Consider the following 18,360-nt stretch of genomic DNA (forward strand, 5'->3'; position numbering starts at 1 on the left):
TATTTATATTTTATTTTATTTACTTAGTGTAACAGAGATGGGGGCCTCACTATGTTGCCCGGGCTGATCCTGAAACTCCTAGCTCAAGCAATTCTCCCACCTCAGCCTCCCACAGTGCTGGGATCACAGGCCACTGAGCCCAGCCAGAATATCTACATTTTAAAAGAATAGAAAAACTTTATCAATTTCTTTTTTTTTTCTCCTAGAGACAGGATCTCACTCTGTCACTAAGGCTAGAGTGAAACACAGTGTGATTATGGCTCACTGCAGCCTTGACCTCCTGGACTTCATAGATTCTCCCGCCTCAGCCTCCTGAGTAGCTGGGACCACAGGTGCATGCCACCACGCTCAGCTAATTTTAAAAATTACTTGTAGAAGGCCGGGAGCAGTGGCTCATGCCTATAATGCCAGCACTTTGGGAGGCCGAGACGGGTGGATCACAAGGTCAAGAGATAGAGACCAACCTGGTCAACATGGTGAAACCCCGTCTCTACTAAAAATACAAAAATTAGCTGGGCATGGTGGCGCGTGCCTGTAATCCCAGCTACTCAGGAGGCTGAGGCAGGAGAATTGTCTGAACCCAGGGGGTGGAGGTTGCGGTGAGCCGAGATTGCGCCATTGCACTCCAGCCTGGGTAACAAGAGTGAAACTCCATCTCAAAAAAAAAAGAAAAAAATTACTTGTAGAGATGAGATCTCACTGTGTTGCCCAGGCTGGTGTCGAACTCCTGGGTTCAAGTAATCCTCCCGCCTTGGCCTCCTAAAATGTTGGGATTATAGGCATGAGCCACCATGCCTGGCCTAAAACTTTATCAATTTCTTGATCAGGGTATTATTCTTTATAAATACAGAATTTTCAAAATCCCAAACTGGAAACTCTGGCCTTGAGTGCAGTGATAAAATAAATATCCTTCCACCTCTGCGTTCTCCAGGACCCCTCTCCACTTACACCATCGCACCTTCACACACTCTGTTAGTCATCACAGAGGGTAGTGAATCCTGATGCTGGAAGTTTGGAATCTGAAGCCAGGAGGACCCAGAAGCAAATCCCAGGTTTGCCTCAGCTTCTGCATCTATAAAATGGGAATAATAAGAGTACCTACTTCATAGAGTAGCCAGCTGTGTGATTCTGGGAATTTGCCTAAGCCTCACAAAGTTTGCTCACGTGTCAACTGAGGCTATCAATAGTATTCAAGGGGTAAAGAGGGTGACACAAATCATGGGCTTACACAGTGCCTGGCAAACTGTAACTGAGTCATAGCTATCACTTTTTATTTCACAATTAATTACTTGTATTGCAGTAGGTTTAAATGGCTCGACAGAAGCAGTATGGGCCAATTCATCTATATTTTTCACTCACAGATGGATACTGCCTCTTGATAAACAGCCTCTGCATGTCTTTTTAAACACTGATTCTCTGAGTAGGGTAAAAGTCTTGCATTAAATCTATTGCACATATGCTCACGAAAAGGTTCTTTTTTTTTTCAGCTGGGCATGTTGGCTCATGCCTGTAATCCAAGCACTTTGGAGGCTGAGGCAGGCGGATCACCTGAGGTTGGGAGTTCAAGACCAGCCTGACTAACATGGTGAAACCCTGTCTTTATAAAAAAAAAAGAAAGAAAGAAAAAAAAATTTTTTTCTTTTTTTCTTTTAAAGATGCGGTTTCACTATGTTGGCCAGGCTGGTCTTGAACTCCCGACCTCAGGTGATTCACCCACCTCGGCCTCCAAAGTGCTTGGATTACAGGCGTGAGCCACCGCACCGGCCTGAAAAGGTCCTTTAAGGTAAATGTAAATTGCTGCCGCGGGAAGTTGACACTCCTCAGTTTTTGTTTCTCCCCTTCTGCACTTGGCCAGACTGCTGTGCTCTGGAAGCACAGCCTGAAGACTGGGGAGGGTTGGCAGGGGGCGAGTGAACTGCCACAGCTCGAGTTGGGCCCATGTTCCAGGGCAGCCAGTAGGGACCTTCATTTTCATTAAAGTCATTCATAACTGTGCATACACTATTTGGGGTGTGAATACTGGTCTCACAGAAGGTGCCCCAAGTTTTAATACATGAGCTGCAAAGCCACCTCCAACCTGCGCAGGCAGGCAACGTGTCATATCTTACCCTGCCCCAGGGTTGCTCCTCCTGGCCTCCCGGGGACAGCCTAAAAAGCCGGGAGCCTCTAGGGCCAAGGGGGCAGCCCCAGCTTGTCACATGGAAAACAGGGTGGGAGGCTGCTGAGGGGCCACGTTGATGCTGGTGCTGCTGTCACCTCTGCCATGTCTCCAGTGGTTCACTGTGATGACTGAGGCATGTCTTCCACTGAGACTGTCTTTCTTCCATGGTAATGGCCACCCAAGCACACCCTTGCTTCCAGGATGACAGCCACCACTGCTTTCTCAGAATGGGCATCTCCCAAGAGTGAGGTTCACCTCTGGGTGCTCCCACCAGGTGGGCCTGGGTTCCCACTGCTACGACGCCCAACAGACAGACACAGTTCTTCAGTTGTGCCCACAAGCGGCCTCTCCTTTCAGTTCAGACTCCACCACCCAAAGGGGCTGAATGGGGCCCATGTCGGGTTAAGCCAATTCATGGCCCTGACTCTACAAACCCCTTCCCCTTCCAATTTGTGTCCACTGCTCCTGCCTATTTCTGCCCTCCTCCTTCCTGCTGCAGCTCCCTCATGCCACCAAGGCACTTCTAGACACGTTCCAAAAACTTTAAATCTCTTCTCTTTGCCATCTTTTTTCCTCCGGTGGAGTTGCTGCCATGGTCAAACTGTGTAGTTTGAGTGGGTACAAGATCTATCCCAGACACGGGAGGACTGACGGGAAGGTTTTCCACTTTCTTTCTTTTTTTTTTTTTTTTTTGGGATGGAGTCTCACTCTGTCTCCCAGGCTGGAGTGCAGTGGTGTGACCTCGGCTCACTGCAACCTCTGGTGCAAATTATTCCCCCTCCACCTCTGCAACTCCTTTCTAGGCTCCACTACTAGTAACTGGGACTACGGGTGCATGCCACCACGCCCAGCTTATTTTTTGTACTATTTTAGTAGAGACAGAGTTTCACAGTGTTGCCCAGGCTGGTTTTGAACTCCTGAGCTCAGGCAATCCGCCTGCCTCAGCCTCCCAAAGTGCTGGGATTATAGGTGTGAGCCGCCGCATCTGGCGGTTTTTCAGTTTCTTAATGCAAAATGGGAATCGCAGTTTCTTTCCAAGAGGAATCCTCAGCAGATAAACTGGACTTCCCTTGACAGAAGGAAGCACAAAAAGGGACAGTTGGACGAAATTCAAGAGAGAAAAGAAACCGCCGAGCAATCAAATTCCAGAGGGCCATTACTGGTGCATCTCTTGCTGATACAATGGCCAAGAAGAACCAGACACCTGAAGTTAGAAAGGCTCAAGGAGAAAAAGCTCTGAGGGCTGCTAAGGAAGCCAAAAAGGCTAAGCAGGCATCCAGAAAGACTGCAACAGCTGCTGCTAAGGCAGCTACAGAGGCAGCACCTAAGCAAAGGATTGTGAAGCCTGTGAAAGTTTCAGCTCCCCAAGTTAGTGGAAAACGCTAAGCTGGCAGATTAGATCTTTAAATAAAGACTGGACTATTCAAAACAAAACAAAACAATCGACTTGAATCTTGGTCCCTTCCCTTTCAGAAAGATTGTAGGATTCTGGTGCAAATTATTCCCCCTCCACCTCTGCAACTCCTTTCTAGGCTCCACTACTAGTATAGCTACAGGTGTGTGTGTGTGTGTGTGTGTGTGTGTGTGTGTGTGTGTGTGTGTGTGTGAAGGGGTGGAAAGAAATGTGACTTGGCTCCACCTCTCCCTCAGCCTGCCTCATGAGATTCCAGGAGACAGAAACAAGCATAAGTTCATCGGAAATGGCTAAACCTCTTGGAAAAATGTTTTGAAGTAGTTACTAACCAGGCATGTCTCTGCTGATTATTTGTTGAGTTTATCTCTTCTATTGGCTTATAAGTTCCTTGACCACAGCTATGCGTATTTAATTTTTTTTTTGTTCATTTGTTGGTTGTTGTTTTTGAGACAGGGTTTCTCTGTCACCCAGCTTGGAGTACAGTGATCTGAGCATAGCTCACTGCAGCCTCCATCTCCTGGGACCAAGCGATCCTCCTCCCTCAGGCTCCCAAGTAGCTGAGACCACAGGCACACCCCACCATGCCCAGCTAATTTTTCTGAATTTTAGTAGAGATGAGGTCCCACTATGTGGCCCAGGCTGGTCTCAAAATCCTGAGCTCAAGCTATCTGCCTGTAGTCTCACCTACTCAGGAGGCTGAGGTAGGAGGATCACTTGAGCCCGAGAGGTTGAGGCTGCAGTGAGCTGTGATTGTGCCACCGCATTCCAGCCTGGGCAACAGAGCGTGACCTTGTCTCAGATATGTACATATATACATACATACGGGGGAGCTTTTTGCGCGTTAGCTTGTTAAAAAAATAGAGAATTAAGCAAGATTCAGGTCATAGTACTAAGATTTTAGAGAGTTAAAGATAAGTGGGATGAGTTTGAAAAAGTTCTGCTGGTGACAGGAATGTTTAGGAAGCACCTGAGAAGGCAGGAATGGAGAAAAAAAAGGAAATCTTTTCAAGGTCTCTTGGTTGGGCAATTTAAACTTCTCCTAAGCAATAAACGAGATCTACAAAACACTTTAAAACAAAATATCACACACACGAGATTGAGACATTTTCCAGACCACTTAATTTTAACAAATAAAAGTTTTATTTAGTATCAATAAAAACAATATTTTTGCTTTCGGTAGAAAAATCTTATAGTATTTAAAGTGAGATCAGTGAAACTGAGCATGTCCGTTGCTGTTTTATCTTTAGAACGTGGCTGGGAAGGGGCTCCTCGTAGTTCAAGTGTCAGCTCTGCCGTCTTCTTATTGTTCGCTTGTACTTGCATTTTTTTTTTTTTTTTTTGAGACAGGGTCTCACTCTGTCACCCAGGCCGGGGTGCAATGGTGTGATCTTGGCTCACTGTAACCTCTACCTTCCCGGTTCAAGTGATTCTCCTGCCTCAGCCTCCCAAGCATTAAACTGTATTAGTCTGTTCTCACACTACTATGAATTTCCCGAGATTGGCTAAATTTACAAAGGAAAAAGGTTCAATTGACTGTCAGTTTTGCATGGCTGGGGAAGACACGGGAAACTTACAATCACGGCGAAAGGGAAGAAAACATGCCCTTCTTCACATGGCAGGAGAGAGAAGTGCTAAGCAAAGTGGGAAAAGCCCGTTATAAAACCATCAGATCTCATGAGAATGCACTCACTACCATGAGAACATTGGGGAAACTGCCCCCATGTAATCACCTTCCACAAGGTCCTGCCCCCACCACATAGGGATTACAATTTTGATTACAATTCGAGATTTTGGGTGGGGACACAGCCAAACCGTATCAATCACTAATCCACTTTCTGTCTCTATGGAGTTGCCTATTCTAAACATAGTACTGGTTTCTTTCACTTAATGCTTTTGAGGTTTATCCAAGTTGCAGCATGTATCAGTATTTCGTTTCTTTGTTTGGCTGAATAATAGTCTGTCATGTGTGCCTGTGTGTGTACCACAATTTACTTATCCATTCATTCATTGATGGTCGTTTGGGTTGTTTCCACATTTTGGCTATCACAAATAATACTATTATAAACATTAGTATACAAGCTTCTGTGTGGATGTATGTTTTCATTTCTCTTTTATTTATACCTACAGTGGAATTGCTGGGTCATATGGCAATTCTATGTCTAACTTTTTGGGGAACTGCCAAGCTTTTCCATAGCAGCTGCACCATTTTATATTCATCTAGCAATGTATGAAGTTTCCATTTTTTTTTACATCCTCCTTGAGACTGACTTTTTAAAAATAAAAAATTATAGAGTAGCCTGGCCAACATAGCGAAACCCTGTCTCTACTGAAAAAAAAAAAAAATTTAGCCAGGTGTGGTGGCAGGTGCCTATAATCCCAGCTACTTGGGAGGCTGAGGCAGAAGAATCACTTGAATCTGTGAAGGGGTCATTGTCATTTTGATTTGCATTTTTCTAAAGATTACTGACATTGAGGATCTTTTCATATATTGTTGGCCACTTCCATATCTTTTTAAATTATTTTTTATTTATTTATTTAATTAATTAATTTATTTTTAAGACGGTTTCACCATGTTGGTAAAGCTGGTCTTGAACTCCTGACCTCAGGTGATCCACCTGCCTCGGCCTCCCAAAGTGCTGGGATCACAGGCGTGAGCCACCGTGCCTGGCCTGGCTTCCATCTTTTTTGGAGAAATGTCCATTCAAGTTCTTTGCCCATTTTTAAACTGAGTTCTTTTTGTTGTTGAGTTGTAAGAATTCTATATATATTCTGAATGCTAACACCTTATTGGATATATAATTTGCAAATATGTTTCTCATTATGTAGGGATTTTTTCACTTTATTGAAAATGTTCTTTAATGCACAAAAGCTTTTAATTTTTATAGTTTTGTACCCTGCAATTTTGCTGAATGTATTTATTAGTGTTAGTTTTTTGGTGAATTCTTTGAGATTTTCTATATAGACACACCATCTGCAAATGGAGATCAATTCACTTCTTCCTTTCTAATTTCCAAGCTCTTTTTGTGTTTCATGCTTAATTCCTCTGGCTAGGACTTCCGGTACTACTACATTGAATAGCAGCAGTGAAAGTGGAAATCCTTATCTTGTTCCTAATGTTAGGGGAACGCTTTCTGTCTTTTATCACTGAGTGTGATACCAGCTGTGCATTTTTCTAGATTATGTTCAGGTAGTCCTTTTCTATTCCTAGTTTTCTGAGTGCTTTTTGTCATGAAAGGGTGTTGGCTTTTGTCAAGTGCCATTCTTGCAGCAATAGAGATGATATGTGGTTTTACTCTCTTGAAGTATTAATGTGGTATATTACATTCTTTTCTTTTCTTTTTTTTTTTTTTTTTGAGATGGAGTTTTGCTCTTGTTACCCAGGCTGGAGTGCAATGGCACGATCTCGGCTCACCGCAACCTCGGCCTCCTGGGTTCAGGCAATTCTCCTGCCTCAGCCTCCCGAGTAGCTGGGATTACAGGTACGCGCCACCGTGCCCAGCTAATTTTTTGTATTTTTAGTAGAGACGGGGTTTCACCATCTTGGCTGGCTGGTCTCGAATTCCTAACCTCGTGATCCACCCACCTTGGCCTCCCAAAGTTCTGGAATTACAGGCGTGAGCCACTTCGTCCAGCCACCAATTCTGTAATTCTAAACTGGTCATAGTAGTACCAGACCAAGAATACTATCAAGTGAAATTTCAAACTTTCCCAAGACACCACAAAATTCATGACTTTTGTCACTTAAATTTGAAAGATTGCCACATTGTCTCCATCACAGAGGATGTTGTATACTTGACCCTGAAAAATGTTTGACTAGGGTTCCATAATGGTCATTTATTAGGTAAGACAATAATTTGGCCTTATAACTCCCCAGAAGAGAAGGTTAAGGGTCCCGAAAAGATAGTGGGGTAGAGAACATAGGACCACGTAGGATATGAATGAGCTTCCTTAATATGAACGAAGGTTTTTCTTAACTTTCTTATATGTTTCATCCCATCTTCCCATTAGAGAAAAAACTTAATCTTATTTTGCATTAAAAAAATTATTCCAACAATGTATTTCTGTACATGACTCTCATTTTATTGTTTCTTAGACATTTAGAAACCTGGGAGTGACAGCAAAAACTCACAGCATAATTATGTTTACACTGATGATAGTTTAAAGCTACTTTAAACACTAACCAGCATGAATTCCTAATATTCATTCAAAATGTTAGCACCGGTGCAAAGAAGGGAACAGGAGGCCAGGTGAGGTGGCTCACACCTATAATCCCAGCACTTTGGGAGGCAGAGGTGGGAGGATCACTTGAGCCCAGGAGTTGGAGACAAGCCTGGGCAACATGGCAAACCCCATCTCAACAAACAATAGAAAAATCAGCCAGGTTTGGTGGTGCACACCTGTAGTCCCAGCTACTTGTGAGGCTGAGGCAGGAGAATTGCTTGAACCTGGGAGGTAGAAGTTGCAGTGAGCCAAGATCATGCCTCTCTGCACTCCAGCCTGTTGACAGAGCCAGACCCTGTCTCAAAGGAAAAAAAAAAAAAAAGAAAAAAAGGAAACAGGAAATGAGAATAGTTCCATTAGGTCACACAGCAAGCCAGTGATGGAGTGGGGCTGGCAACAATTCTGATGGCAACTCCTTCCTTACTTGTGAAAATATAACGTGATGAAGGCAAGAGTGCCACGGCATGGTGAAGCCTCAAACAGTCTGCTGCAAAGCCGGAAGCCACTTTTCCCTTACTGGCTACGGGGAACGCTATGTAAGTGACTGAGCTTTTTCCTTAGTTGCTCTTGTGCAGCATCTCACTCATATGATGTAATGTAACCTGGACAATGCAAACCAGTGTAAGAAATGAAACTGTAAAAGTGGACAGAAAGGGGGAAAATAAGTGGATACAAAGTGAGGCAGGCATACTTAACATGAAGAAAAACTGGTAATTTGGCACTCTTTCAGTTAGGCTTTCACTTGGGTGGAGGTCTGGTGTGCCGTAGCAGTTCTGCAAGCCTGCCAGAGAAATCTAACGATGGGAGTACAGTACCTTCACTGTCTAAACTTCCTCCCGACCGGTTAAGTGAAAGTAGCTAAATGAGCTGTGCTGGCTCGCTCCTTCAGTCGTATCTTTTACCACGTGAAGTACTATTCTCATAAGAGCCCACTCTTTGAAGTTTCAGGATTTGTTGGAAGACAGAATAGAGGGTGGCTGTTGCCAGACCTGTAACTTGTAGAGTTGAGAGCCCAGTCATCTCCTGGGCACTTTCTCAGGTTCTCTCAGTTTCTGGGAGAAAGAATTGCCAGCTTCACTTCTGTAGTGCCCCCACACCTACTGGACCCTTGTTGCAGCTTGGGAACTGGGGGTGGGTACTAGAGACAGAGCTTCTAGGACCTGGGTCTTCTTCTGGCTTGGCCATCCCAGGTCAGTCAGCTCTGGCAATGGAGGGCTCCAGCTGATCTTTTGGCTGTGGAAGGATGACTAGGCAGGGTACCACAAGGCTATCCCTAAGTTATTAGGTTGGAAATTGTCAATATTTGACCATTCTGACCTTCAAAATAGTGATTTAATATGGTTTAGATTAAATTTTTAATAAGGGTAAAGCAAAGGAAAGAAATGGAAGCCCAAATAATCGATTGCCTGCATTAGGAAGCCGAATATGTTTTCGAGAATATTAGTCTCTCCATTCATTGTTTAGTCTCCTGAGGGCTCTTTTACAGGTTGAATTGTGTCCTCCCAAAAAGATGTGCTGAGATCCTAATCTCCAGTATCTCATAATGTCACTTTATTTGGAAATACAGTTTTTATAGGGTAATCAAGTTAAAATGAGGTCATTCAGGTGGGCCCATTATGACTGATTTCCTAATAAAGGGGGAGATCTGGACACAGAAATAGGTACGCACAGAGGGAAGACACTGCGGAGACACACAGAGGGAAGGCGCCGTGGAGGCGCACAGAAGGAATGCCATGTGAAGACAGAGGACTGGAATGACGCATATAGAAGCCAAGGAACGCGTGAGGCTCCCAGAAGCCAGGAGGGAAGCACGGACAGCTCTTTCCCCAGCACCTTTAGAAGGAGAATGGCCTTAGTTGACACCTTGATTTTGAACTTCTAGCCTCCAGAACTGAGAGACAATGAGTTTTTTCTGGTTTAAACCACCCGGTTTGTATTACTTCGTTATAGCAGCCCCAGGAAACGAACACAGGCTCCTTCGAGTGATGAAAACCTATGCTGTTGGTAAGACACAACAGCACAGCCTGTGCTAAGAATGGCAGTGGTTTAATCTCTAGAATCCCAGACAACAGATTTGAGGTATCAGTCCCTATAGGATCTAGTTGTGCTTCCTACTCTGACAAAAAGATTCATGTGTTCAGAGACAACAAAGCTAGCTTTCTAACTTACAGTGTATATGCATATGCACATGCCTGTGTGTACCCCCCCCACCATGTATTTATTCTTCATGCTTGGTTTTCTAGCATTTTCAAGTTTGCAGTAAAAGTTTCAATACACATTTATTTCTCCAGTCCGCAGTGGAGCAGATGTTACACATGTACAACAAGAGCCCATTGAAATCTCAGGAGAAGCAGACGCATATCCTAAGGAGACACAAAGAGGGTTTTTATTTTTTTTGTCTTTTTTGAAACTGGGTCTCACATTCTGTTGCTCAGGCTGGAGTGTAGTGGCATGATCTCAGCTCACTGCAACCTCCACCTCCTGGGTTCAAGCAATTCTCCTGCCTCAGCCTCCCAAGTAGCTGGAACTGTAGGGGCACACTGCCATGCCTGGCTACGTTCTTATTATTTTAGTAGAGATGATGTTTCACCATGTTGCCCACACTGGTTTTGAACTCCTGAGCTCAGGCAATCCACCTGCCTCAGCTTCCCAAAGTCCTAGGATTACAGGCATGAGCCACAGTGCCTGGACTAAGAGTTGTTGATATGCTCGCAAGAAGTATTTCTGTGTTAAAAAGTTGAGAAGGTGGAAACTGAATCTCCTTCTGCTGTTTCACAAGGTCCTTGTTGGCAGGCTTCTCCCTACAGGCATTCGGCAGTGAGGAAGCAGAGTACTGGGGGACAACTGCGTCTTCTGGCGGGGGGAGAGCCTTACGCAGAATGGGATGGAGTTCACTAGCAGCTCTTTATGTCAGACTTAGGTTTCAGCTTTATAAGTAAGCCTAAACAAACAAAATAACAGCAGATGATTATATGTCAACTAACTTCAATCTGGGGGACTACACTAAATTGAAAGACAGATACAAAAGAAGGATTCGAGAGTCACATTTGTACCTTCAGTCTATCTATCCACTCTCATTTTTCAACCAAATTAAGAATCAACTTTTGAAGATCACAATAGTGTATTACCTCTCCCTAGGTAACCAATCCTCACCGCTTGGCCATTTCATGGTTGATTACTACTTCCATTAGAGATAGTCAGGGAAATGAAAAGAACTAAAATTACAAGTGAACCATCTGGAACCTTTATGATATTGAAAGGTTTAGTGAGACAGAAAGTATAAATTACAGCCTGGAATGGAGTTCTTAAATTGACTGTGGATTTAAATTATTATTTACCACCTGCTCCTTTTATCCGTCATTCCTGCAAATGCTTGATAACTTAAGAGGAAAAGTTACTTTCTTAAACAAGACACAAAAAGCATTGGCCATAAAGGGAAAAATCTAATAAATCCAACTAAATTAACATTAAAAAAGATATATATATATTTTTTTGAGACGGAGTTTCGCTGTTGTTACCCAGACTGGAGTGCAATGGCACAATCTCGGCTCACTGCAACCTCCGCCTTCTGGGTTCAAGCAATTCTCCTGCCTCAGCCTCCCGAGTAGCTGGGACTATAGGTGCACACCACCATGCCCAGCTAATTTTTGTATTTTTTAGTAGAGACGGAGTTTCACCTTGTTGACCAGGATGGTCTCGATCTCTTGACCTTGTGATCCACCCACCTCAGCCTCCCAAAGTGCTGGGATTACAGGCTTGAGCCACTGCACACAGCCAAAATTTTTTTTTTTTGAGACAAGGCCTGGCTGTCACTCAGGCTGGACTGCAGTGGCATGAATTCAGCTCACTGCAACCTCTGTCTCCCGGGCTCAAGGGATCCTCCCACCTCAGCCTCCCAAGGAGCTGGGACTACAGGTGCACACTACCATGCCCAGCTAATTTTTGTGTTTTTTGTAGAGATGGGGTCTTGCCACATTGCCAAGGCTGGTCTTGAGCTCCTGGGCTCAAGTGATTCTCCCACCTCAGCCTCCCAAAGTGCTGGGATTACAGGCATAAGCTTCTGCACTGGGCTGTAATTTTGATAGATGTTGGCAATTTGCCCTTTACTAGCAATGTATAAGAATATCTTTCTTTGAGATGAAGTTTCACTCTTGTTGCCCAGGCTGGAGTGCAGTGGTGTGATATTGGCTCACTGCAACCTTCACCTCCTGGATTCAAGCGATTCTGTTGCCTCAGCCTCCCAAGTAGTTGGGATTACAGGCATGAGCCACCACGCCTGGCTAATTTTGTATTTTTTAGTAGAGATGGCGTTTCTCCATGTTGGTCAGGCTGGTCTTGAACTCCTGTCCTCAAGTGATCTGCCCATCTCGGCCTTCCAAAGTGCTGGTATTACAGGTGTGAGCCACCACACCTGGCCAAGAATATCTTTAACTTTTTCTTTGCATGACAGGGAATGAAGAATTTTTGAGCAGGTATGGGTTATAATACAAAGGCAAAAAAAACAAAGCACACCAAAACACCCCCGCCCCCCACAAAACCCAAACCAACCGATCAACAAAACTGACAACCCAACCCAACCAAACCTGAAGAAAGTTCAGACCAGCTACTTACTTGTTGCCTCTGAGTATAGCGTTTTCTCATCAACACTTTGAACATTACAGGAAAAAAACAATTTCCGACCTTCGACTTTATCAAGTTGGCTATTTATCACAAGAACAGAACAAAGAGGGACAGGCCTGCAGAATAAAAAGAAAAAAATCAGTTTTTATCTGACGTACATAACAGTAAAAGATGATCAAATACATGACAAGGGGTAGAAATTTATGACACCTGACAGCAATGAGCACTGACTGCCTTAGACAACACATTCCTCAAGGGCTCTGACACCAACAGCCTCTCATGCCCCATTTCTCCCAAGCACCACTGCTCTCAGGTGGCTACTGGGCTGCAGTCTCTGGATGCCTCTCTGGGCTTGTTTCAAAGGGATCATCAGGAATTCCAGCTCTGTGATGGCAGAGATCTATCTGGAGATCTACTGCAAAGTCCTAAGGGAGCTAAAATCCTTTAAAGAAGTGAAAACAGTTCCAGCAGATGGTCCCAGGCAGCTTCTCTCATTTCTTCTGTCATATCAACATTTCTCATCCAATTCTGAGTCATGGTCACTATAAAGACACCTGCTAACACCTTACTGTACTAAGCCAGTACCGTCCAAGAGAACTTTCTGTGATGATACAACTGTTCCATATCTGAGCTGTCCAATATGGTAGTCGCATGTGCCTAATGAGCACTTGCAATGTGGCTAGCATAACTGAAAGGTTGAGTCCTTAAATTTATTTAATTTTAATTAATTTATACTTTAAATAGCTACATGTGGCCAGGCGCGGTGGCTCATACCTGTAATCCCAGCACTTTGGGAGGCTGAGGTGGGTGGATCACGAGGTCAAGAGATCGAAACCATCCTGGTCAACATGGTGAAACCCGTCTCTACTAAAAATACAAAAAATTAGCTGGGCACAGTGGTGCGTGCCTGTAATCCCAGCTACTCAGGAGGCTGAGGCAGAAGAATTGCCTGAACCCAGGAGGCGGAGGTTGCGGTGAGCTGAGATCTCACCATTGTACTCCAGCCTGGGTAACAAGAGCGAAACTCCGTCTCAAAAAAAAAAAAAATAGCTACATGTGACTAGTGGCCACAGACGTTTCTGGGAGTCCTGGAGATACATATCATTGAAAAGGACATGTCTTAAAGGTGAAATTTCAGTTGGTAGAAACAGAAGGTAGAGCACAGAAATGTGTTTTGTGCTCCTACGGTACTACCAAGTGGATGACAGAACTACTCCAGGTAGAAAGGAAGTTACCATTGTGATGATCTCTCTGCCCAGTTTTCCTTTCAATGACCTTTTAATAATTCCACTTCCATTAGCTCTTCCTTTGTTCTTTTGTTGAACCAATTCAAAATTTTCTAAGACCCAGGGGACATTAGGTGTTCTCATCTGCCTAGGATCTCCCTTTTCTACTAACATGACTCTTTTCATTTATCCACCCCCTACCCTCCCTCATTCTCTCTTTCATACACTCATGTATCCCTTTTGTCACAGAACCACCTCTCCCTCATTCTTAGCCCATGTAGGTGGACTGGCATTGAATAATGATCCCCTCACTCCACATACACATAGTGATTGCTTGTAGGGGTGAGCACAGTCTAAAACAGTGAATCCTGGACTTGTGCTGGAGCCCTTGGGCTGGGTTCTTTTCCTCTGAGGCGCTAGGGTTACTAGACACAAGCCTGGCTGGTCTGGCCATTGTGCCACTACACTGGGAAAGGCTATGCCAGGATGAAGCAGATCTAGAGGGAAGTGTGGCTGAGATTCCTAATGACATCGCTGATGCACCCAGCCACGCCTGACTTCTCAACCATACAAGCCAATATATTCCCTTTTTTGCTTAACCTAGTGAGAGCTGAGTTGCCCTTGCAGCAGAAAGTCCTAGATTAGTATAGAGACTAACAGAAAATGTTTCAGAAAATACAAAATAATGTAACAACTATAGTGTATAATTTTTGAAATGTAACTAATATTTAGGCACAGATCAGTTTGATTAACATAGGAAACTGGCTAAATTTAGCCCATTTTCCTCAGTCTAGATTTGCTAGACAACTTAATTGGATTTGTATTAGAGGCAGAAAAGTGGTAACAAAGATAAAAGCAACATTTAAAAAGAAAAAAAAACATATATTTGTATGTTTATATATGTCTATACACACCCACACACACATATACATACACAATAGAAAGGCATAACAAAGCCAAAAGATAACTCTTTGAAAAGATTAATAACCTCTGGCAAGATAGATCAAGACAATGAGAGAGAGCATACATAAATACTATTGGGGCCAAAAAGGATATAGATTTAGCTGAAATTTTTAATAATTGAGAATTTGTAAATATTGTGAATAACTTTATGTCAATTCATTTGAAAATACAGATGAAATAGAAAGAATTTCAAAAATGTTATTAAAACTAAGAATAATAATCCCAGCACTTTGGGAGGCCGAGGTGGGTGGATCATGAGGTCAAGAGATCGAGACCATCCTGGCCAACATGGTGAAACCCCATCTCTACTAAAAATACAAAAATTAGCTAGATGTGGTGGCATGCGCCTGTAGTCCCAGCTACTCGGGAGGCTGAGGCAGGAGAATTGCTTGAACCCAGGAGGTGGAGGTTGCAGTGTGCCAAGATTGCACCACTGCACTCCAGCCTGGTGCCAGGTGACACAGCAAGACTCTGTCTCAAAAAAAAAAAGAAGAAAAACTAAGAATAAAATGATTAGAAAGCCTGAATAGTTCAATAAAGACACTGAGGCTCTAAGAGGAAGAAGGAGTCACACCCTGGAAGGAGTCTGGGTCTTTCAATCACTTCGTGGGGGTAGGAGAACCACATGGGACTATTAGGTAAACCAAAAAAGCCTATAGGTTTAAGGTAGTGAAATGTAGGAGTTACACTAGCTAGCGTTACTCTAATTTACTATGGATTTTTTTTTGAAGTTCTTTTATTTTTTGCCTCAAATTTAATGTGGCCACAGAACTTTGCTTCTAAGATTCTGATTCTGAGGCTGGGCAAGGTGGCTCACGTCTGTAATCTCAGCACTTTGGGAGGCCGAGGTGGGTGGATCACCTGAGGTCAGGAGTTTGAGACCAGCCTGATCAACGTAGAGAAACCCTGTCTCTACTAAAAATACAAAATTAGCTGGGCGTGGTGGTACATGCATGTAATCCCAGCTACTTAGGAGGCTGAGGCAGGAGAATCGCTTGAATTTGGGAGGCAGAGGTTGTAGTGAGCTGAGATCATGCCATTGCACTCCAGCCTGGGTAACAAGAGCGAAACTCCTTCTCAAAAAAAGAAAAAGAAAAATTTATTGAGACTTAATTTATAAACATGATCAATTTTTGCAAATGTGTGCTGGGTAAAAAAAGTGTTTTTCTTTAATCATTGGATACAGAGTTCTATGTCTGTCTAATAAACCATTCTTGTTATCTTGTGGTATTTAAATCCTCCATTTTCTAATTGTTTTTTCTTTTCTGGAGACAGGGTCTCAGTATGTTGTCAGGCTGCAGTTCAGTGGCTATTCACAGGCATTATCATAGTGCACAGCAGCCTTGAACCCCTGGACTAAAGCGATCCTCCTGCCTCAGCCTCCCAAATAGCTGGGACTATAGATGTGCACCACCTCACTTGGCTCTGATTCTGTTTGTTTTTTTGTCTGCTTGACCTATCAATAATTGAGAACAGGCCAGGCATCGTGGCTCATGCCTGTAATCCCAGCACTTTGGGAGGCTGAGGCAGGTGGATGACGAGGTCAGGAGTTCGAGACCAGCCTGGGCAGCATGGTGAAACCCTGTCTATACTAAAAATACAAAAAATTAGCTGGGCAAGGTGGTGTGCACCTGTAGTCCCAGCTATTCAGGAGGCTGAGGCAGGAGAATTGCTTGAACCAGGCAGGCAGAGGTTGCAGACAGTCAAGATCCTACTACTGAACTCCAGCCTGGGCAATAAAGCAAGACTCTGTCTCAAAAAAAAAAAAAGAAAAAGCAAACAATGTGTTGGAATCTCCTGCTATATAAAGGTGAATTAGTCAATTGCTCCCTATGATTATATCAATCGTATTTATACTCTTTGATTTTATTAGATGCATATAGATTTAGAATTATTATTACCTACTGTTGAACTGAATATTTTATTATTACGAAGTAGGCTTCTCAGTCCCCAATATTACTTTTGTTACAGCTCATTATTTTTTCTGATACCTGCTTCTTCTGGTTACCTTTTGCCTAGCATATTTTCCGTTCCTTTTAAACCTTTTGGTGTCACTTAAAAAATATGTCTCATATAGTTTCTAGTTTTTTACATTTAAAATTCAATTTTATAATCTGTGGTTGAACTGATGGTTTGGTCTATTTATAGAGTGCCATTACTGATTTATTTAGAATTATTTCTATCATCTTATTTTGGCTTTTTATTTGACTTGCTTTTTCTAACCCTTTTTTTCCTTGCTTTTTTAGAGATTGAGTTTTACTACTTGTCTGATCTTGTACTGTTTTAGACATTAGTTACACACTCATTTTATTTATTTATTTTTTTGAGTCGGAGTTTCGCTCTTGTTACCCAGGCTGGAGTGCAATGGCGTGATCTCAGCTCACCACAACCTCCGCCTCCTGGGTTCAGGCAATACTCCTGCCTCAGCCTCCTGAGTAGCTGGGATTACAGGCACGCGCCACCAGGCCCAGCTAATTTTTTGTATTTTTAGTAGAGATGGGGTTTCACCATGTTGACCAGGATGGTCTCGATCTCTTGACCTCGTGATCCACCCGCCTCGGCCTCCCAAAGTGCTGGGATTACAGGCGTGAGCCACGGCACCTGGCCCCCACACTCATTTTAATCATTCTCCCCACTGAAAAATATGAAGATGTATAAACATTAACTCTGTTCATCTCCTCCCAAACTACATGCTATCGTTGTCCAGTATTTTAGCTGTCCTTTTGTTAGTCACTATAGTTTATTTACTGTAAATTTTTACTCTTTATTCTTTTTAGAGATGGGTTCTCAATCTGTCCCCCAGGCTGGAGTGCAGTGGCACAATCACAGCGCACCTTGAACTCCTGGCTCTAGTGATCTTCCTGCATCAACCTCCCAAGTAGCTAGGACTACAGGCATGAGCCATTGCAACACGCCAATTCTCAGAATTTAGACATCATTATTACTTATAGAGTCTATTTAGATTTCATTTATCTACATGTTTACCAATCCATTTGCTCATGATTCTTCCTTTCATCCTCCTGCCTGTTGGGATTGCTTTCCTTCTTTCTGAAGTTTACCATTTAGGAGTTTCCTGGGTGTTGTCCTGCTGTTCCATAATTTCTCTCCATTTGTTTGACTGAAAGCACCTTCATTTTGCCCTGATTTTTGAACTTCAGCTTTAGTTTAGACTGACATTTTCTTTTGGCAGATGTTTTATTGTCTTCTGGCTTCTACTGTTGCTATTGAGAGGTTGACTGCCAGCGTAATGGTGCCCTCTTGCTCCTGAAAAGAAGACTGCTCTGTAATGGCTGCTCTGTCCTGGCTCTGCTTTTAGGATCTCTTTGTCTTAAGTATTCTCCAGTTTCTCTCTAATGTCTCTAGATATACTTTTAAAATCTAGCTTGATATATATTGCTTTCTATATTGTCAATTCATGATTTTCTTTAGTTCTCAAATATGCTCACCCATTATTTCCTTAAATATTGAATCTGATTATTCTATTTTTCTAGGACTCTAATTAGAGCATATTAGATCTTTTTATTTGTCTACTATAGCTTCAGCTCTCTTTATATTTTCCATTTCCTTTTTTCTCTGTACTGGATTCAGTGTAATTTCTTTCTCTTTCTGCTAAACCTAGATCTGAAAATAGTAATTAAAAAGCTTCATTTAACAATTAAGTTGCTAGCTCTAAATACATTAACCGTGATCCTCAAAATACATCTTTAAGAAAAGTACTACTGTCTTTGGTTAATGGATGAGGAAACTGAGGCCCA

The 18,360-nt window shown here is 43.0% G+C and overlaps 1 protein-coding gene and 1 pseudogene across 1 annotated transcript in view; one reads left to right on the forward strand and one right to left on the reverse strand.

Annotated features, from left to right (window-relative positions):
• Positions 1-2,753: 2,753 nt before the first annotated feature.
• LOC100399882 (large ribosomal subunit protein eL24 pseudogene) lies at positions 2,754-3,547 on the forward strand (annotated as a pseudogene).
• A 4,086-nt stretch (positions 3,548-7,633) lies between these two features.
• The window catches only part of THEM4 (thioesterase superfamily member 4), a 37,799-nt gene continuing 27,072 nt past the window's right edge, over positions 7,634-18,360 (reverse strand). Inside the window, exons 5-6 of the mRNA XM_008984377.5 lie at positions 12,408-12,532; positions 7,634-10,737 (exon numbers count right to left, since the gene is read on the reverse strand). Coding sequence (XP_008982625.2) covers positions 10,691-10,737; positions 12,408-12,532 — 172 coding nt within the window. The 3' untranslated portion in view covers positions 7,634-10,690. The remainder of the gene's footprint in view (positions 10,738-12,407; positions 12,533-18,360) is intronic.

This window comes from Callithrix jacchus, chromosome 18, assembly GCF_049354715.1.
Source record: "Callithrix jacchus isolate 240 chromosome 18, calJac240_pri, whole genome shotgun sequence".
Taxonomy (NCBI): domain Eukaryota; kingdom Metazoa; phylum Chordata; class Mammalia; order Primates; family Cebidae; genus Callithrix; species Callithrix jacchus.